This window comes from Rhinolophus sinicus, chromosome 17 (genome assembly GCF_057876585.1).
Source record: "Rhinolophus sinicus isolate RSI-liver-muscle chromosome 17, RSI-T2T, whole genome shotgun sequence".
NCBI lineage: Eukaryota > Metazoa > Chordata > Mammalia > Chiroptera > Rhinolophidae > Rhinolophus > Rhinolophus sinicus.
The window spans coordinates 52,188,610-52,211,981 of NC_142517.1; the positions used below are offsets into that span (position 1 = coordinate 52,188,610).

The window sequence follows — 23,372 nt, forward strand, 5'->3', positions numbered from 1 at the left end:
GAATGATATATTTTTCTTAAAATCTGTGAATTACTGACAAGAACTCTGAAATTAGAGTTCTACTTGAAATGTAAGTGCTAAGGGTAGAATCTGAATTGCTGGCTTCAATTTATAGAGGGCAGGCTTAACCTTCTTGCTTCCTTTATTTAGATTAAAAGGAAAGCAGCTATCAGGCCCAGACAACGATAAAATGTGTCCATTCCCTGACTGTCTATCCTAAGCTAGGAAGCAGGGTATTTTTTTTTTATAGTTGTTGATTTAAATTAAAACAGCCAGCACCATTGATATCAGAGGCAATATTTCATACTTTTCTAGCATTTTCTCTATGGGAAATAATGGTTGGTTGGAAAAAATGCATGGAATTTGGAGTCAAGTGATATCACATTTGGAGCTGTCTCATTATTGCAAGTCTGGAAACCAATATAGGTCATTTTCTCATCCTCATTCGTCTTTATCACCTGAGCTGGGATAATCCCCTTCTTCAGAAGCTGGTTGGGAATCCAAAGAGCCTCTCTTTGTTACCATGGTTTGAAAGTAGTTAAGCTCTTTATGGCATGAGCTGCAAGGAGTCCCATTTTAACTCTCACACAGACTGTGAGTTAACACTAGCAAGCCCATTTTACAGAAGGGAATCTGAAGTCATAAAAGGTTCAGGATCTCACCTAAGGACATCAAGTTCGTGTTGTAGTTAATCTCTGTCTTCAGCCATAATGCCACTGCCACATGGTCTATCCCTTCACTTATCTCTGGCCACAGATATATTATGATTGACTCTCCATCTCATTCCAGTCTCATAACACTCCACTCCAGAGAAAACTTCTGAATCTGCTTAGCTTCCTCCCCTGGTGAGGGCCCCTACTGCAGTTTCTATTGCCTAGATGCTCCTACCTGAGGATCTTTAGATAGGTTTCCTGTGGACTATGAAATTTCTGAAATTGAACTAAATTGTATGTGCATCTCTATGGATATCATTCTTTGCTAAAGAGAGTTTAGCTCATCAGATTTTCAGAGTTGTCTGTGGTCTCTCATAGGCCTAGAACCGTGGCCTCTGCAGAAGCCCTAAGTACCTCAGTATGCATGGCAGTTATTAGCTGAGTCTTCCTCTCTCCCCACCTCTGCTCTTAAACACTGAACCATTCATTTGCAGTTTTCCCCACTAACACTAGGTTGCCCCTGACCTCTAACCTCTGAACTTTTGCTCCTCAGAGTTCCCCACTTGATCCAGGTTAGAAGCCTGTTCCAGGGTTTTGTTAGTATCCAGCATATCTTTATCATTTGATACATTGTATTAAAAAGTTATATTTCATGGATTGCAGAAGTAGAGTTACATACTGTAAAATAAAGAAACATAAACTTTAAAAGTAGAGCCTGGTCCAGGATTCTAACTCCAGAGATAATCCCCTTTAAAACACTTGCGTATGTGTCCTTTCAGGGTTTTGTTTTGTTTTGTTTTTCTTGTTGTTGTTTGTTTGTTTGTTTCTAACCATGTATAGATCTACAGAAATTAAACTGCACTTATCGTATAAAAATGAGACCATCATTTAGATATTCTATTTATGGACCTGTTCATTTGATAACATGGTGAGGTCATCTTTTCATACTCTTAGGTATAGATTTACAAGGTATTATTTTAAAGTCTGTTCATATTCCACTGTATGTATCTGTCATTGTCAGTTTAGGTGATCTCTTAGCAATGGATGGATAATCACATTATTTTTCCTTCTCTCAAATGTAGTTCCTGTGACCAGCCTTGGTCATATAAATTTATGTCCTGTATGAGTATCTCTAAAATTTTCCTAGAAATGGATCACATGTGCAATTTGAAGTTTAATCATACTAGAAAATCACTCCTCCAGTGTTCATATCTATATTTATTCCCACAAATATACCTTTTTACAGTTGATAATTTATACATGTTTCTCACCCCTACTAGATTGCAATTCTCTTAAAGGCAAAGACTGTATAAAATGTCTTTGTGTCCCTCCCTGATGCTTGCAGAGGGTGCACAAAACAGACACTGTAAGAATGATAAACTAATAAGCAAAAGAATAAATGAAAGAGTTGTCAGCATCTTTAACACTCACACTAACTCTATAGGGCAGGCATCATTTGTACGTTAGAGGAGGCTCCAAATTTAACATTTAATGTTTATTGGAAATGAGTGAGTCTAAGATGTCCTGGCTTTATCATAATGGCCCTACCCTAATTTTCTTATATCATATTGAGTGGATTGAGATAATTATTCTTCAGATCCCAGCAGGCAGCTCGATATTTTATATCTGTCTCGTGGAACATTTCATAGTGTTCAGTGATTTGAATCTCCAGTCCAAATTGTCCAGATTGAAATAAAATCCCAGGCATAAGGTTAGTGAGCAACATAAATATTTCTTGGCCTTTTCATCCTTCTGCACATCCGTACTTGAATTTTTTATACATTTTTTAAAACCTAAAAATTTAAGATAATTATAGAGAAAGGCTAAATAGGTACCAGTTGATTTTAAATATGTTTAGAAGGCATTTCATGAGATTTCACAAAAATAAAATAATACCCATCGTGGAGTTTTTGAAATCAATGTTGGTGGTAAGAATGAAACATTTGTATAGGGATTTGTACTTTCCTGGATTTTCGTATCCGAGAACTCATTTAGTACAGTGAAGATAACTGGTGAATGACTATGCAAGTTTTGTTGAACTAATTCTTGTAAACTATTCATGAAAGCAGAAACTCTTGGTCAACAATTTTAAGATGCATAAACATCAGGGGAAAGCATCCCCAATCTCATCTCTGCCCATTAGCCAGGGTGGACATCATCATCATTTCTAAACCCTTTGGACCACTCTTTCTATTTTTAACATTTTGATGGAGGATGTTGGAGTGTGGTATCATAAATGGTCTAAGTTACAATGTAGGTAAAGGAAAATATAATAAATCCCCTTTTATTTACACAGTACAAAGCTATTTTACAATTTTACATGTGGCATCTATCTGGCATTTCTTCTTTCTCTACTTACTTTGGATTCCTGGTTGATCACCTTAAAGTGCTCTTTCACCTGTCACTTGATTTCCTTAAACACCAACCCAATGTCAGAGCTACTGTTTTACCTTCCCCATTTGATACCTGGCTGGTTACAGTGCTGGTGGGAAAAGCATTACTCAGCCTCCTTGACTGGAACACAAGGCCCTACACTGTCTAGACTCCTATCAATAAGATGTGTTTCCTTTTCTATCTCCAATGTTATACATAGTCCAGAAATACACAACTGCCAGGAGCTTATTCTTTCTCACGTGAATGTGAGAAACCTTAACCTGTATGTTTACTCCCCTTTAATTGCATCACCGCCTGTTCTCTGGAATTCTTCTCCGGCCACATGAGAGGTCCCATTTGTCTCCTGATTGTGCACTTTCCACAGTTGTTTTATCTTTCATTATTAATGTTCCTTTGTCTCTCATTTGACTGTAAGCTCCTTAAGAGGGTGGCTCAGTTTATTCATCATTTTAATAAGTATATGACAAGCAATTGTTAAATGAAGTAGAGCCCTCCTGTTGTAAACACGGATTCCTAAAGCCTGATAGTAGATGATCCTGTAGATAAGGCAAGTGAATAAAGTGTCTATGGTCAGACACTGAATAACGGATAAAATGGATTCTGAACCCCAGGTCTCCTCGTGGCCGTGTCCAGTGCTTCCTCCACTACAGTGTACACGACCCGATTACCTTCATGATGTCTAGATTGCATGTAAAGGACTGTGTGCTTTCTGCCTTGCAGGGTGGACAAACTGGGTCAAAGGGGCCTCCAGCAGTTACCGCCTCATTCCGCCCAGAAGACGAGCTGGAGCACCTGACCAAGAAGATGCTGTATGACATGGAAAACCCTCCTGCCGATGAATATTTTGGTGAGTGGGCTCTAGAGCTGATTTCTGAAGTAAATGTCGAGTTCTGTTTTTCTTAATTAGTCATTAGGTATAGTATCAGCTCTACTGGTAAAGATTTTTAGTCTGAATACATTGGAGTTGGTATTCATTGCACACAACTAAGTGTTCTGGAAATTGCTTTGTGAGAGACTGCCATGAGTGTATGGTATTTGTTTAGTTTGTATAAAAATCTCAGGGGCATTGCAGAGTTTCTTAAGAAACAAATTTAATTTAAAACTTAATTGTTGACAATTGATTAACTTCTTATTAGGCAGAAATAGGGCTTTTGTGTGGTTTGGGCCTAAATATTAGTATACAAAATGTAGAATTGGGTAGTGTCTGAACTCTGTACTCTCAATCCTTTCCCTATCTAAGTTCAGGAAAAGATATTCCTTTGTATTGTTTGTTTGTTTGTTTGTTGTTGTTGTTTTTAACTTTTCTCCAAACCTGTGAATAATTATGAATAGTTAATCCATCCAGTCATTAATGTAATGTGAATTTGTGAGTTATATGCCAGTTATGAGGTGGGGATACGTAACTTATCCTTAGGGAGGTTGTAATTATTCAGAAGAGATAAGTAAGAAAAATACACAAATAATTACTAGCCTACGTAAAAAAAAAAAAAAATGTTATAAGAAGCATAAGATAGGCATGCTTAAGTCAAATGTTATAAAATTTAAAATCTCTATTTATCAGGAACATGAGGAATGCTTTATAGAATAATTGGTGGCACTTGAACCCACACTCTTTAAAGCACTGACTCTCAAGCTTTTTGTTATGAAAGATCCCTCCCCAATCTGTTGGAGACCAATAGTACAATTAAAAATCAGTTATTAAGAACATGAAATTAGAAGAATAGAAAATGGAAGACCAGGTTTTACCATTATTAGATTCAATAAGAATACACTATTAAATTGCTGTAATATTTTCTAAATGCTCACTTTGTATTTCTGTACTGTCTGATAACAGAGTAATAAACCTTACTTAGTAAGACACCCATCCGTGCACCTCATTTTGAGTAGCGCTATTTTAAGGACATATAAAGAAAGACATTACATTTGGGGAGCATTGGGAGCAAAGGCAAAAAGTTAGAAAGTTGTGTAGGGATTTTACTTCCTCACATATTTCCTATTTTCATGCCTTCCCACTTGCTTCCTATTTGGGAATATGTAATGACAGGTAAACTGAGGGCACTGGTCCAAAGCCAGGCCATAGATAGACTTAGATAGGATATTTAAAACATGACATTTATTTGTACTCCTATGCTAGAGGCGGTGTAACTAGACGAAAAGAGCACAATAGTGAGAATGAAGACCTCTGGTGTGATCCCTCTTCCTCTTATTGACGTTTCCCATCTGCCTGAGCCCCATTTCCCACTTTGGTAAATCAAAGATGTAGAAAAAAATGTTCTCTAGCATTTCTTTCAACACTGGTAAGATCATATGGAAACAACATCAATCCAAAAAAATATAATAAAGCTAAGAGCTAAGCATAAGTTGACAGAGATTAGCACAAATGCATGGAGGATAGTAAAGAAAAACAAATCTATAGTTATATTAAAACGTATGAAAATTATATCATGTGGGAGAAGAGTTTATATTCCAAGATAAACTTAAAAAGACATGTTAAAAGTGAAAAAGAAGTTATCTGTATTAAAGACATTAAAAATGAGAAGTTAACATATCAAGTATATATGCTTCAAATATTATAGCAAAAAAATATATAGCAATAAAGAAAATTATTTAATGAACATGTATTAAGCACTCTGGGAAACACATATGAATTAAATATTATCTTTGCCTTCAAGGACCATCCTAGCCCTACTTGTTACTATCTTGACAACTTGAACAAATTGCTTACTCTCTCTAAATCTTTGTTTTTGTTTTGCTTTACTTATAATATGGAAATAATAGCTAGATTATATTGTTAATGTGAGTATCGAATGAAATATTTATAGAAAGCACTTATCCAAGTTATTGGCATGTAGAATATGATCAATAATCAAAGTTATCCTATACATTATTAAAAAACAAAACAAAACTGGACATGCCCATCAAAAATCTATTAATGATACTTGACTTAAATTTAAGTTCCTACCAAAAATAGAACATATGTCACTGACTGGTAAATCATCATTGCCAAATGAGAATTACAAACCCTGAGAATGAATGTGGAATAATGATTAACTTTTATTAAGTATTTACAATATGGCAGCACTGTTTTATGTACTTTATAGGAATTAACTCATTTCATTCTTACAAATTATAGATAGATAGATAGATAGATAGATAGATAGATAGATAGATAGATAGATAGATATAGATATAGATATACATATATAGATATATAGATATATCTATCCCTGCGATGTAAATGCTATTATTATTTTCAGAGTAGGTAATTGAGGCATAGAATTGTTAAGTAATCTGCCCCATATCAACAGCTAATAAATTGTAAGACTGAATTAGAATCCAGACTCTAGGTCTATACATATGTTTTTTTCTTCTGAAAGCTGTTTCCCCAACGTTATTGAGGTATAGAAGAAAACTGCATGTAATTGCTGTATACAATTTGGTGGGTTTGGACATATGTATATACTTTTATTGCCATTACCACAATCTAAGTAATAAACATATCTGAGACCTCCAAAAGTTTAGGTTGGATATTTAGAAAGGTTTTATGGAGATCAGCTTTGGACAGATGGAAAATAATAGAAGAGTATTCTCTTCTAAGTAGATAGAATGAAGAAAATATGAGTTGAGACCAGGATTATTCAAGGAAAATTTACTTTATATGGAAAACACCCATCAAGTGTCTATTATATTCAGGATACTCTGCTAAGTGCTGGAGGCATGTGGAGACGGGCAGACATAGGTTTTATCTTTAAAAGAGCTTATCATCTAATAGGGGATGTGTACAGAGTTATGGTGTTTAATCATATACAAAACAGCAAGTGACAAGTGACTTAAAGTTCAGCCAAAGTTCTTTGAGAATTCAGAAAAAGGAGAGAGGACATCCCAAGGCAAGAATGGAGAAGTGTTTATCGAGCAGTTCATCTTTGAATTAATTATGCTAATAAAGATTTGCAAGTAGAACAACAGTAGAGAAGTGATGTCATTTCTGATGAGTGGAATTTTAACATATAGGGAGCACAACCATTGAAGTGACGCACCCATATGGGAAGGGAAATATATTGGGAAGTAAGGTTGGAGAAGTCAATTGGGACCCATGTGAAGAAGACTTCTAATGCCTGACTAAAGGCTAGGGACTTTATTTGACATAATGAGCTCTTGCACTTTGAGATCAAATGCTGTGGGAACTGTTCCATCACTAGTGGATAGAATGTGGACTCCAAAGCCAAAATGCCTTGGTTTGACTGCCAGCTCTCCCTCTTACTGGCTAGGTAAAAGCAGGAATCAAAGGATGAGTTAATAGAACTATTGTTTACTGTTCTGCTCTAAACATTAAACATTTCCCGAACACATTCTTTATGCCTGACAGCTGTGGTGTTGTTAGGGATGGTAGGACAGGAGAGAGGCAGACATGTAAGGGACGTCAGTGCAGATATCCGCGCTGTGTTTTGTCTGCTTGAGGCCTACATGACAGTGGAAGACAGAATCCATAAGTCTGCCTGGAGATGAAGGAAGGAGAGCTACATATCAGGGTATTTACAACAGGAGGGCCCAACCCAAGAGCGATGGATAACAGGCTTCTCTTGTTCTCTATCAGAATTTTACCTGAGTTCCATTCTGTGTTGAAAACAACATCTCCAAGCACCACCCCAAAAGAAATCCACTCTCTTAAATTATCAACCCCCGCTGTACCTCAACTCCATCCACCTACTGTCTTTTTCCATGACTTTGCCTATTTAATGCTGGAAATTTTACTGATACTATAGCTGATTTGCTAAAGGCCATTAAGTGCTTTCTTGTCAAAGATCTCCTAGATTACAAGCTGCATCAGGGAGTGAAAGGAAAGAAACTGTAAATAACAGAGTAGATTCCCCTGTGGTCATGTTGCTTTTTATTCATTACTTAAGTGAAATGATTCATGAATATATTTTTCGTTTTTTGTTTGTTTTCTTTATAGAGCTTATCATTTTTAACAGTTTTGGGTTTTTGGTTTTTTTTTTAAATAAAGAACCGTAATTATGATATGCTTAAAAACATCAGGAAGGATATCAAAAGATCACCTTACAGATGACTTAAGTACAAAGAAGATGCCTTTATAAATGGAGAGGTCTGGAGAAAACCTTTTTTTTTTTTTTTTAATTAAAGTTTGTTGGGGTGACAATTGTTAATTAAGTTACAGAGATATCAAGTGTACAAGGAGGAAACCTTCTTTATTCAAATGATGAAATTTAGCATCACCAATAGTGGAACAAATTAACATGCGCCAGCTGATATGATATAAAAGGAAGTGTACAACATAGCTATGTAATGGTCTTGCTAAAATATTTGACTTGAATCCAACCGTTAGGACATAGACAAATCCAGATGATGTGACATTCTTCAGGACAAGTTGTCCTGAATTCTTCAAAAAGGCCAGTGTTAGAAGAGACTGTTCTACATTAAAGAAAATTAAAGTAACATGCCATTCAAATGCAATGCATGAGTCTTAACTGGATTCAGGATCAAAAAAAACAACTATAAAGTATTTGGGTCAAGGTTCGAGAAATTTGAATATGAACTATATATTAGATAATACATTAGTGTTAATTTCTTGCCTATTGTAATGACATTGTGGTTATATAGGATGATGTCATTTTTAGGAGCAACACATTGAAGTTTTTAGGGTGCAGTCACTTTGAAACAGTCTAGAAAGATGATTGAGACAGAGAGACAGAGACAGAGACAGAGACAGAGACAGAGAGAGAGAGAGAGACAGAGAGAGAGAGAGAGAGAGAGAGAGAGATTGTGGAGAGGGCCAAATGACTTTAGATTAAAACAGCTAGAGATGCTATTACTACACACTACACAGGTCACTAGTTTTTCCCAAAAATATATTGAAACCTGTCACAAATGAAATATCTTAGAATATTTTCTTGGATGGTAAAAGTAGACAGGGGCATATTCCTGTGTCTTCTAAACTTTACTGTTTAATGACTACAATAGACCATTAAAATTTCCCTTTTTCGTGCATGTTTTCTTATTCTCTAGAGGACATACACCCTTTCTGTTGTTGGTGAGATGATAACCATTATGGTAATGATGACAAAAGCTGATATTTACCTAAAGCTCTATACGTTTAAAAGGCCTATTCATAGCCATGGTCTGACTGACAGATCTGGTGATGATGTCTTCCTTTTTTATGTGAGGTGACAGAGATCCAGAGAGACTCAGTGAGTTGTCATGTCCACATAGCTAATTAGTTTCAGAATTCGGACTTATTTGTCAGGTCTCAAGTCCGTTCTGATTTACGACTATTACACAGACATATGTAGTCCTGCAGCTTGTCAGTAGTGGTCTGTCCCCGCCTCGTGTCATTCTTGCCTTCCTGAATTCATGATCGTCAAATGCGAGACCACCTTTGCCCAGGGCCATCAGTTTTGTAGCATGGACTTCACTGTCACTGACATTATATTTTAACTATGTATTTAACTCCTGAACTAACTGATGTGACACTAAGCATGGGCTTTTGGCCATGGCCCAGATGGAAACGTTAGGAGGACAGCATACCTAATACCTCCCTGTCACCCATGTCAGCTGACTGTAGCACTGCTGCTCCTCTGAGGGGAGGGCGCATCACTGATAACTACAGCTCATCATGTTTTCTCAAGTCAGTCCTTGATAAAATATTACAGGCAAGAGCCTGTAACTGAGTCTCAGCCGTGTATTTTTTTTTTAAATAATTTCTTCTAAAAAGCTGTTACATATTGTGTTTCCATGCTCTCCCTCTTCCATCTTTACCAAAAACTGTGACTTGCATTCCAGTATTAAGTAAATGCTGTTAAGAATGAACTGTACAACAGCAGTTGGTTAAGTCTATATCTTTGAAGTGAAGATAAAGTCTCTCGTGCTGTGAACTTTTTCCATCTACCTGGGCTTAAATTTGGGCTGTAGCAGTTTCCCAAGTGTCTTTCCATTGGCAGTGGAATCCTTGAGTGGGCCTCGAAATGCTGCACTGTACTGGGAAGAAAGGAAACATAGAAGGGTGGAGGTAGGAGAAAATTCTCATCTAATCCAATTAACCAGGCAACAGGTCTTTAGCCCAAATCATTTGTAGCAAGACCACATGCCCTGGTCAGGTGCTTGCATAGAGGAGCAACCTGCTTCTCTAGGCGACTAGAAAACTATGTTTATACTAGAGGACACTCTCAGTTCCAAAGATAGATCATAGACAGACCAAGGGATGAGGTTTAGAAGTTAGGGTAAATTTAAGAACATAAAATAGCAGAGAGGGAATTTTAAAATTTGCTATTAAAATGAATGGTGGTGAAAAAGGTATCATTGCTAGAAAATTTGGGAGTGTACAGGGCTAGTTGACAGCATTGGAGCTTATGTTTTCAGACAGTTTTGAGGGTAAAATCTAAAAGGAATTTGAGTTTGTCTCTGGTATCCTTGACATATCTCTTTGCATTTATCCGAGAGTTTTTCATACTGATTGATACACTCAAAGCCTCTAGGTTTTTGCTTTCTTGATTTTGAAAGAGAAAGGGCATGTTTGGAAAGATCCACATGTGTCTGTCTGTGACCATGGCATGATTCTCTCCAAAATAGTGGTGTTTTGGCTGTGCAGACCCTAAGATCAAAGACAACACTAGATATTTGCAGTATCTCTGCAAATGGATACTCTAATATATCTGAATGAGAATATATTAGAATAAGCTGGAATGAGAATATCTACCAGCTTATTTTGAAGCACAACCTGTAATTATCTTGGCATCATTTACATAGTATTGTCTTATTCCTTCTTTAAAAAAAAAAAAAAAATGAAGTGTGTGAGTCTGGTATTGTTTAGTGAGCTATTTGAAGAATCCTTATGCCTCCAGGAAGCACTAGGTAAATTCTCTTCTCAAAACCTGTCATTTATCTAAGAGTTTTTTTTTGTTTGTCCCTGAGTATTGTTAGTGAGGTATATTGAGAAAATTTGCATACATCCAGAAGTTTGTTCTAGGGGAATTAGGCTTTACTGCTTCAAAGGACAGTTGGGCAGTGGGCGATAGGAAGCAGCAGGGAGCTGGCACGTGGTAAGCCTCACGAGGAGAAAGGCACGGGTGGGGATGTGCTATGATTACTTTATTGATAGAACCAACTCACCATATTTGGCACTTTGTATCTTCTCAACTGAGAGCAAAATGAGGGTCCATTGAATGTCCATGAATAGAAACAGAGTGCCTCAAACACCAAGGATGATAGTCCATTTCTTTTCTCTGTGAATAAGACCAATCAGTAGTGAGCATGGCTAGAGAACTTGGGTTAAGATCCTTCAGAAACCGTTATTTGAGGTACAGTTGAAGGTGTGGAGAAAAGAAACCCTCGTTGCTATTGGAGGACTACCATGTGGAAAAGGAATGAATTGTGCTTCCAAAGTTAGCAACAAAGGCAAGTGCGAGGAAGCTGGCAAATTCCCATTCAGTATAATGAATTAACTTTTTAAACAGAGAGAAGCAAGTTCCTAGAAGAGTCTAGGCCAAAACCCATACACCCTTGTTGGGGAAGTGATACTTGGTATTCAAGCATCTTGTGAACTCTGAGATTAAATCGTGGAAGCACTGCCCAACTGTGACATTCAGTGACTTAGGTGTCTAAACTTGCCTGGGACTCGGCCTCTTGCATCCAATTTCCCATTTTACCCTAACATTATCATTATTATTACATGATTATAACTGACATGTATATAGGCTTTGTAAATCACTTTTATACTTATTATATTATTTTAGCTAAACAGCAGCCCTGCAAAACGTATGTTTATTTCCATTTGGTATATGAGGACAGGATCTGTCCAGATTAAGGGTCTCCCCACTCTTTAGGGCCACCACCACCCCAACAAGGCATGGATACCCTAAGCAGCAGAATTGTACTGGGGCCCAGGACTGTTAACCCCAGATCCTGTTTTCTTTCCACCCCATCACACTCTCCTAGCACCTTGTTGCTGGATTGGTTAAGGACCATAAGATAAATCAGTTAACATATTTGTGCTGTAGCTTTCTCATTAGTACAAAAAACAATGTGATTGCTTTGAAAAGTGCTTAGAGGGTCTCAACTGAGAGGTGCTAAGTAATTTATATTTCATTGTTTTTATTATTCTGTTTCAAGAAAATGGTTTCCAATGTGCTCCTGTAAATTACAAATTGGGAAATGACCCAAGGTGGGCAGCTGCCTCTAGTATAGATGGAACCTGAGGCCTTAACCATTGTTTTTCACAGAAAAATATGACCTAATTAATTAAAAAACACACTAGAAGAAAAATCAGAAAATGAGCAGTTTAGAGAAAAGGTTGTATTGATTTGGGGGAAAAAATGTATTGCTTGGTTTTGTTTCTCTCCAGCTCTTTGTTTAAGGTATCTGTGGGTCGTGGGAATAGAATTTTTCTAGTTAATGAGACATATTAGTTATATTTCCTTTTGCGGTAGTGATTTCTGGTAAAATGTCTACTCAGGGCAATATATGTTTACAGCACTAAATAAATAATCCTAAGCATTTTAATGTGTTCCATCTTAGCACATGTTAATTTTTAATTAATTTGGCTACATAGTGTGTTTTTATGCATTGATTTGAAAGTCTAGATTTATAATATTATAAAGGTTTAATGTTAGAAACTATCTAAAACAACCTTTCACTTTTCAGAAAACTGAAGCCCAAATGACTCGTTCAAGGTCACACAGCTGTGAGGGTTTTGAACTGTGTGGCCAAATTTCCTCTTACTGAAGAAGAGAAATTAATCTTTGTTAGCAGGGGAGGACCTGCAGGGCTATGCACAAAGGTGATAAAGCAGGTGAGGGCCAGCTATTTTGATGAACCCAGACCTGGGTACACCTTATTCAAACTTGGGTAAAGAACACTTTGCGTTGAAATAATAATAAAATAAAAAGCAGTAGCTTCTTAGGATCTATGTGTAGATTCTGTCCTGAGTTCCCTCCTTTTCAAATAACTAAAGAGATCCTCAGTATCTTTCTTTCGCGTCCTCATTAAATTACTTACTTGTAGTATTGTCTCTCTGCCCCACTAGAATGTAAGTCGGTGTGAAGGCCATAATTTTGTTTAGTTCATTGTAGTGCCCCATCTTCAGTCTTACAACAATGCCTGGCTCATTCGAGATGTTTGATGTTTGTTTAATTAATGAACCTATAAATGAAAATGGTGAGCAGGTATTCCATATTCTCTGGCAGGACATGAACTACAGGAAACTATAGAGGGAAAATGCTTCATTCACTTAATAGATATGTATTTAGCACCTTAATGGAATCATAAAGTGTTAGACGTGGTGGGTGTCTTACAGACTATCTGGGAAAATCCCCTCATTTTTAGAGATGATGAAAATAAATGAGCAAGTTTCCTAGGTTGGCAAACTATTTAGTGACAGAGCCATGAACTATAACTCAGACTTTCTCATTCCTTTCTTTAATCATTTAAAGGCACTGGAGAATGTATAAAGTAAGACATGCTTGCTACATTCATTGAAGTTCAGTCATAATTAGATTGACATCTTTGGACTTGATCTCTTTTGCATGTGTTTTCTGTGAAAATTAAGGATTGAAATTGATCAATGGATAGGTTACATAGTTAAGACACACACACACACACACACACACACACACACACACACACACTGCAGTTCATTTGGAGTTGTTGGTTCCCAGTGTAATTCCTTACTTACCTCCTTAGTTTTTTTCTGTTCTAATCTAATTGGTTCAGATAGGCAGGGCATCAGATTGAAAGAAACATTCTTCCCCCATGTTTAAGTGTGTTTTGCCTAGCAACCAGTTGTGAAAGTTCACTATGCCCCTTCAAGGATGTGAAACACCACCCAGGGTTTGTATTTCATACTGTCTTAAATACAAACAGCAGACACCCACTCATTCACTTACATTGAGACCACCATTCTCTTTATCAGAGAGTGAAAAGAAAAGTCGAAAAGGGATTTTCCTACTTTGTAATCAAACATCAGTTGCCTAATAACTGTGAAAGCAAGTTTGACATTCTGGAAGAATGGGGGCACAAGTTGTGGATGGCAAAAAGCACTCCATTCGTAGGTTGTCTCTGGTTCTATACTGAGACTTGGTGAGAATTGAGGCCTGAACCTACAAGTGCTAATTATGCATTTTCTGATCTTAAACATACAAATACAGATAACTGTGAACTCAACTCCCTTTCTCCACCAAACTACCCTTTTTCACCCCCACCAGCACTTTCCCCACAACTTTCTCTAAAGCACTCAGATAATCATCTTCTTCCAGACTTTGAAGTGACATTAGAATTGTCAGAAGGCATAATTAATTGACTGTCAGCAAAGCCATTGTTTGAACATCTGTGGAGTTCTACTTGGTAGGCATCTGTTGTATTTTTAATTGAACAAATTCATTCATCTACAAATATTTATTGAGTGCCTACTATACACCAATCATTGTAGTCTGTGTGATGGGAGATAATAGAAATGAGGTAACATCGTGGCCAAGGAGAAAAAGCGTTTGTTAAATCTCTAAGCACCAAGGGCTTTAATGGAAAACAGATTTTATGACTGATGATGGAAAATACATTCTTTTTCATCCAGCCAGGGGCTTTTGCCATTATTACCAGCTGACCTGTGCAAAATAAAATGCCAGAGGAGTCCACGTGAAGGGACAGCATTCTGGGGAGTAGACATCCGTTAGCAATGGACTATGGTCAGAGTTTTTAGCAAAGACAGTTGAATGCTCATAAACGAAAACAAGTTGAAAACATACAGGGCCAATAAACTGGGAAATCCCAGAATCGGGTCCAAATTAATGACCTTATTCCAATCCTTTTCATACCTTATTTCCCCCAAAATAAGACCTAACTGGACAATCAGCTATAATGCATCTTTTGGAGCAAAAATTAATATAAGACCCAGTCTTATTTTACTGTAATATAAGACCCGGTCTTTATAATACAATATAACATAACATGACATAACATAACATAACATAACATAACATAACATAACATAACATAACATAACATAACATAATACTGGGTCTTATATTAATTTTTGCTCCAAAAGACACATTAGAGCTGATTGTCTGACTAGGTCTTGTTTTGGGGGAAACACGGTAAGTAAGACTGATGTCAGTCATGTTGCATTAAATTCTCCCAGATCCTTAGACCACTGCACAGCTCTTATCCCTGTCCTCATGTGGTTCTCCATCAAACCTTCAATTTATCTGAGTGCTGGACCCACGTCCACTCCTATCTGTAAGTGAGCATCATTTGGTAAAATTGAACAAGACAAAATAAAAACACTGTACAGGACTGAATTGTTGAAGGAAGCTAAATGGTGCAATAGGCAGGAAGTAGTGAAAGACATTTATTATTCTCCACTATCTCTCTTTTTATCTCCTATTCAGCCTTAGGATGATGGCAAAGTTAATTGGGCACTTAGAAAATTCTAGTTTGATAGGTTCTCATTTTTTCCTACGTCATCGGAGCGACCTTCATAATTTTTACCATATACGTAATCTATCTATACTATTATTTGCCTATTACTTTTTGTTGTTGAAATCAAATAATTTTCAACCTACTTTATCTTCATCCATGTCAACAATATCCATAACTGGATTTTATGGGTTGAAGTACTTGTTGCTTTTTCCCCCTAAAAGGCATTAAACTAAATACCCTAATTAAATTTTAAAATCCTCATCCATGAAAACGGTAATGTTCAAAATGTTCAGAAATGTGGATATAATTCAACAAGAAGGCAAGTTGATGAACACTATAGTGAAATGATGTCTTCAAGTTTACTTACCCATTGAGTTGTTTTCCAAAATAAAAATTATTTACACCCAGAAGCATCATGTTAACATGAGAGGCCGTGTAGTGGTGTAAAGATCCGGGCATCAAGCATTGAGAGGCCAGATTCTGGGCCTGACCCTGTTCCCCTGACTTTCTATGGCATCTTCAGCCCCCCCATTTTCCATGGGCCTCATTTCTCATTTTAAGAGATTAGACTTCATGATCTATTGGGAACTTTTGGCCTCTTGATTTATTTACCTCAAATACTTCTTTATATATTGTCCTCTGCACCATTAAAACATAGGTGGACAGGAAAACAGTTACTCTGTAGAATTATAAAATTGCTTGCTTCAGAGTTCCACAGAAAAAATGAAAAATAATTATATTTCCTAGACCATTATATGTTGTACTCAGTATTGTTCCTCCTTTCTTAAGGTTTATGAAAAGTTTCCCTGCATTAAAGTAGCTTTAAGTGTCAGTTCATAAAAATAAAATAGGACTGCAGGATATAACAAATATTGTGTACTCAGTTGGATACCCTAGCATCACTGTTTTTGACCAAGGATTTTTCCTGGGTCAGTAATAATGCCGTTCTCTCATAGTACTTAGAATACATAGTGATATTAATATTAGTAACCATTAATATGATAATGGTCTTCAGTGTAGGTAAGACAACACTGTCATAAAATTGGGTAATTCATCATATATTACAATGCATAATGAAACAAAGCACTGTATTTGGAGTCAGGAAATCCAAGTGTAAGTCCTGTATCTTCTTTATTTGACATCGGTGACATTTGCAGTGTGCTTTAGAACATGTTGTTACGCATTATTTTAAAATATTATTTCAGCAGTTTTAAGATTAAAGTTATCATTTTGCCAGAGAAATCAGCTTACCTAAGGACAGGTTAATAAATGGGAGAAATTCTTAATTTAGGTTTTCTGGATTAAATTACCTGTACTTACAGCAATTTTATATAACTTAATCTTCCTAAGTTTCAGTTATTTCACCTATTAAAAAAGATCATTATTTTCCCTATTTATTTTATCTGCTTATGTGATGATCAGTTTAAATTAATAGATGATAAAATGCATTCTAAACCATAACAGATCAAAAATTTAAGAGATGTTTGTATTGCTTCCCAGTGCAGCATCTGATTTGATTTATGCCATTTATGATTAGTATGTAATAACCATCCCCTTTGAATTTTTAATGTTAGTGTCTGCCTCTATTTGAATTAGCACTTTGTGTTTTCTTATTGTCTTCTTTTCTTATTGGAATATTATTTGATAATACAAAAAAATATTTTTCAGTCATTGTGTGTGAGAAAGCAACACACAAAGGCATACCACAATGTTCTCATTTGCTGAGCAAACTACTCTTGCTTTTTAATGTGGAATGAAGAACTAATTGAAAAGGGACAAAAATGAATTTTGACTCAGATTGTGCAGGATGAATCATAACCCACTTTCTCATCTGAGATACAAACTTAAAAAAATTAAAGAAAACCAACTACCACACAGCTTTACTGTCAGTGTCAGCATAATCAGTACAGAGTGTTTTTCAGCAGAACAGAGAATGCATTACTACTAGAGAATTGAAGGTATTAGAAAACCCAGTTATGTTTTTTTCTTTGTAGTCTGCTGAAATTGTCTTTCTTTTTTATTATTATTATTATTTTTTTTTCCCTGCCTTGGTTAAGACATTTCAATAAGGAGAGTTTGGGACTCATCAGCAATTGTTGCCCAAACCAATCAGAAATGTACCCGTGGTCTCTATAGAACAATTAGAGGCCAGTCAGAGTCTGGACACGCTTGGACCACATCTGATCCCAATGTTCTTTTGTCAGACAGTAGGGAGCAGGGTAACAGCAAAGCAGCAGAAACCTGCCCAAGGTGGAATTGATGCTTCCTTGAATTGAACTCACCTGGGTTATTGATGTGAAAAAGAAAAATGAAGATATTGTCCTGCTGGGGTCCAGGATCCAGATGTATAATCTATATTTGTTTGCAAATGTAGCTTTAAAGAAAAAAAAATAATTTTGTACAACTAGAGAGGCACTATAACTTAGCCTAGAACATAGCCTCCAAATCCTAAATCAGTTAATTTCTCCAATTCTTGTTATCATTATATTCATAGCTTTTATAGCTTCTATTTCTCATCTATATATGCACGCATACATATGTATATATGACATATATACACTCTATAATATACACATATATATGTATGTTTATGTCTATACCTCCTACTTTACTGTAAGATCACTGAGAAGAAAGGTCACATCTTCCTTATCTTACTTCCCCGAAGAGCAAAATGAGGAGCTAGAGCCAGATGAGATGTTAAATCTCTCTATGCCACTCCACCAAGACTTTTACTTAAAGTACAGCTTCTCTAGTCTGATTTGATTCTAAGTATTTCCATTAATGTTTCTGTTTAAAATAAGACTCCCATATATTGAGCACTTCTTATACACAAGTTTTATATGTTACTCATATTGCATGATTATACCCCTATGAAGTAGGCACTATTCTTTGACAGAGGCGGAACTAAAGCAAAGAGAAGTTAAATAATTTTCCCAGAGTCTGATAATTATTGGAGGTGCAATTTGAACCCAAAGCCTGGCTCTTCACCCCAGCATATACTTTGCCTATGACTACAGCTTGTGGGTCAGCTAACTAGGCCTGGCAGAAGACTGGACCCTTAGAGTCTGTGCTCATCATGTGACTTTTCTGCCAAATCCCGTTCTATTTCTCCCTCTAACTCTCTTATGGGATTTAAAAAATATGACTAGATATCCTTTGAATGAAGGGTTCCATCCCTGACCAGGTAGTGGGTAGAAATCCAGGTGCACCATCACTCTGTGTGCATTACACCAGACGCCTTGCAGCACACTCTCTTGGCTCCCCTGCAAGGGTAATGGTGTCCAGCTGGGCTACTTACTCTAAGTGATATAAGGCAAGTGCAAAATGTAATATTCCTTTTTTTTAACAGCGCTTAAGATATGCATCTCTATTCCTCTGATCCCTCTTGAACTTGAAACCTGTTTCTTGTGATTTTAGCAATATCTATAGCCCCTTCTCCCAATACTTCATCCCAATCCAGTGCTTTCATGCACAGAAATAGTTACTTTTAATTTTTATAAATCCATTCACAGTGACATCTTCTAGTCTAGTGAGCCTTGGAAAAAGCAAAGTCCAGTCTCAGTGCCAAAGTGGAAATGAGAGAGGGTGAAGGGAACTCATCTTGAAAATAAGGTCACCCTATTGATATGTCATCAGGCAAAAGAGTTAAATGCAATAGCTAGCAATTGGCTCACTCAGTCGGAAGTTGATGCTATTTTAGGCCGTCAGCAGGAGTGTCAATGTATCTGTGAATTTTGGCATTTTATTTCATTAAGGTGGTTCAGGAAGCCAGACACTGATTAACTGATTCTTCGACTTAGTTCCCACTCCTAATTTTGGATGTGTGGTGTCTTCAGGCAGCTGTTGTGCCACCCTGATTTTAAAGAAAACTTTTCTTGTACTTCTAAAGCAATCCTGGGAACAGTCTACCCCACATCCTACTCTCCTGGAATCTCCCATGCTCTGCAGCCCTGGTCACAGGCACATGGGGATACTATCGCCTCTGGTTCTCCTCCAACAGATCAAGGAAATACAATTCAGGTGTGTGCATTCAGCTGCCAATCCGAACTTTCTAGTAGCAGCATTCTCACTGGGACATTAGGCTCAAGGTGGATTCTTGTTGGGAGTTTACGTAAGAAGATACCTGTGGAAGGAATGGCCTCGGCGCTGCAGTCACTTGGGAAGTCAAGAGATACTGTAGAAAGGCCACGAGATTGTTTAGGTAAGACGAGGAAAATTCTAAACTTGTTGTTTGTTGGTAAGGGTTTGGAATCTGATTTCGTTTAGAAACATGTTTTAAACAAGAAGGATAAGGATCTCTAGATAGGAAATTTATAGTAGTCATTTGATTCTTCATTTATTTATTCAGTAGTTATTGAAGACCTACTATGTACCAAGCACTGCACTAGGCATTGCCATTATACTTGGGTCTACAAATTAGAGAGTGTTTACAAATAACTCAATTGTGATAAGACAAATGTATTAGTGGAGTTAGTTGAAAAATGCAATGACACAAAAGAAGTTAGAATGGCTTCTATGATTAGAAAATTGGGGGAAGGTTTTCTAAATAACTTATGTTGGGACTGAATTTCCCAGGCAAATTATGAATTTAAGTTCATTTCAGATAAACCATTCAGTGAGTACAAAGAGACTAGAGAATAGTGTATAGGAGGGGAAATGAGACTCAAAAGGTGATCAGTGGTCAGGTCAGAGGGCTTTTTGTTTCCTACTAGAGTCTAGGCTCTAGAGTCTTGGACTCTTGGAGGATTTAAACAAAGGAACAGCATGATCTGATAGATATTAATTAAAGATCACTCTGGGTACTTTTGGGGGGATGGGTGTTAAACAGGAGAGGATTTGAGAGACTGGAAGTCAGTCTGGGTGTCATTTGCGTTCTTCTCAGGGGGACCGATTAGAGCCTGCACCCAGGCAATTGCAAATTCTCACAGTTCATTAGAGAGTAAGAGGGATGTTGGGTGGATGATGACATTAAGTGAGGTGAGAAAACAGAAGTTTAATAGTGACATTAATAGTTTAGTCCCCAGAGAGCCTCCTTATCAGGAAAAAAATTAGTTTCATTCATCAATGTTTATTGAGCACCTACTGTGTGCAGGCACTCTTATAGGCATGGGCACAGCAGCAATGAATGAAGGAGACAAAAAGCCTCTGTTGTTTGGTTTCCATTCTAGTCAGGAGAAACAACACATAACTAAGTCAAATATATACCATGTTTCCCCGAAAATAAGACCTAGCTGGACAATCAGCTCTAACATGTCTTTTGGAGCAAACATTAATATAAGACCCGGTATTACATTATTATATTGTATTGTATTGTATTATATTATATTATATTACATTATATTATATTAAAATAAGACCGGGTCTTATTAATGTTTGCTCCAAAGGACGCATTAGAGCTGATGGTCCGGCTCGGTCTTATTTTCAGGGAAACACTATCGTATATCAGATGGTAGTGTCTCCTGTAGTGAAAATTAAGCAGGAGAAGGGATAGTGAGGGCTGCAGTGGTGGTGCAGATGGAAATATAACACTATAAATAATGAGACAAGTGTGATTGGGAGGTTCCTATTGTTGGTGAAATCTGGTCTGCTTAATTTTGTTTCCTTTCCATTTGTGTTTGTTTTATAAATTATTTCCTCTAAACCAGGGAAATCAACAGCAATAGCAGCATAAACATTTATAAACATATAGATGTATACACACGGTTTGGTGTTGCGAACATAACACATGCCAGGAAAAACAAAAGAAAACAATAGCTAAAAAAGTAAATATCACAAAACATGAGAGGGAGAGTGGAAGCTCTCTCAGACACTAAACCTTGTCATTCAAATCCCAGGATGGTGTGAATTGGAAAGCCAAGGAAAGGAGAGAGGTAATCATTCTTTAACCAGAATAATAATTCTGATGTTCTTAATGCTGGGGAAATTTAGATTTCATCCAAATCCCTTAGACAGAGAAATCTTGGACCTAGCCAGGAAGTAACATTTTCAAGGACACCCAGATAGATCTAAAATTCAGGTTTTCTTGTAGCCCATTTAGGGTTCCTGTCATGCACCATTCCAGACAGGCCCAGTGTGTGGGATCTGGAGTCTGACATCCTAGATCTGAATTTCTACTTTGCCACAGTGACCCTCAGCGAGTTTCGGCTCCCTTTGCACACTTTCCTCATTTGTAAAATAGTGATGATTACGATAGTATTTATGACAGTGTTTTTGAGGTTTAAATAAGTTAATACTAATACCTGTAAATTCTTTATAGCAAGTCCTGACACACAGGTAGTTTTTAGAGAGTGTTCACTGCATTATTGCAATAGGTTACTTGGGCTTTGTGTCTGTGCATAAACTTGAAACCAGTCTCTGATGATGGCCACACATAAAATTTTCTGGAATTTCTAGTTAAGATGTTAAAATATTAACTGGTTGTTTTGGGGTCACTGAGTAAACAGAAAACACATTAGAATAACATTGATATTCATTTCCTTCACAGAAGTTTTGTTTAGTTCCATCTAGAGCTGAGTTACATGAGATTCTAAACCAGAAGTAGAGCCCTACCCTTTAAAGACAGAGACATGTCTTACGCATTTATGTATATTCTTCCCAGTCTAGCCTCATAATTATTGACAGCCATTTATTGAGCGCTGACTATGTGCCAAGCATCATGCTGAATCATATTTAATCCCCACTGCAGGGAGGCATTAGTATCTGGGTTTTATAGATGAGAAAATTCAGTCCAAAGGCAATTCAATATCTTGTCCAAAATAAGACAGTTAAGAAGCACAGCCTAGATTTTCATAAACCAAGTCTCTGTTCCCGTTTGCTCAGCATATATAACTGATTTAAATGATGTTCCTTTTCTCAACTAGTTATTGTATTCTGAATTAGTCTGCACTTTACACTGTTGTCCTTTCTGTGCCATCCCTGCTACTCAATCATAATTATAAAATCATAGATTGTTGGAACTAGAGGGACCTAGAGGGAGTTTTCTGGTTCTTACCTTAAAAACTAAGAGTCACCTAAGGGAACTTTATCACTATCCCTACATACCCTCGTATTCCTACCTTGTACATACTTACACTGTGATTCTGACTTAACCCTAGGCCCACCTGCACTGAGAAAATGATGTCACTCTGAGAAAATTTGGCTGATAGTGTGCGAGATTCTCCGGGTTTGATATAAGGGTGAGGGTCGGGGGGAGATAAGAGAATTAGTGATGAATTTTCCTGAAAACTGAAAACCAGAGAGTGGCAATAACTTCCCCAACATCACAGCTCGTTTATGACATATATACCTATAGAACTTGTGTCTTCTGACTTTCAGTGTTAGGCAATTTTTTTAAAATTTATTCCTTAAAACTGTCTTTGTGGAATGCACTGTGTTCTCCTGGTGCTAGAGGAATGCAAGACAAAACAAAGGGAGTGATTATTTTGCCTGAGATACTGTAACATCAGTTGGTTAAGAAAGGATAAATTCAATGTATTATGCTGTCCTACACATTTTCACTTGGTTCTAGGTAAGTACCAGCTCATCGATACGGAATGCACATTTTCATAATGGTAGGCTTTGTGGGTTGCATAGCTTTTTTGTGTCTGTTTTCAATTTCTGTTTCTTTGATAACTAAACAAATAGCAGTGATGGTGAAACTCATGAGGAGAATTATCTCCTAAATTTTCTGTGATCTCTCTTCTTTAGTGAGTCAGTATGTCTAGTAATGACACAGTAGATTATAAGGTTATTTGATTTGGTTGATAAGTAAATGTTTATTGAGAGCTTACTATATGTCCATCACTGACCTAGATGGGGTGAATCAGAGTTGCTATAAATCCTTGATGGGGGGAAGAATGTGCCATAAATAATTAAATTCAGAGGTCTCTGTTCCCAAGAAACTCATAGACTACTAGAGGTTAA

At 36.9% G+C, this 23,372-nt stretch overlaps 1 protein-coding gene across 14 annotated transcripts in view; it reads left to right on the top strand.

Moving 5' to 3' along the window:
• Positions 1-23,372, top strand: part of LPP (LIM domain containing preferred translocation partner in lipoma) — a 652,405-nt gene that overhangs the window by 483,552 nt on the left and 145,481 nt on the right. For all 14 annotated transcript variants that reach the window (XM_019752112.3, XM_019752114.3, XM_019752117.3 and 11 more), the window contains one exon: positions 3,768-3,894. In XM_019752112.3, the coding sequence (XP_019607671.3) occupies positions 3,768-3,894 (127 nt within the window). The remainder of the gene's footprint in view (positions 1-3,767; positions 3,895-23,372) is intronic.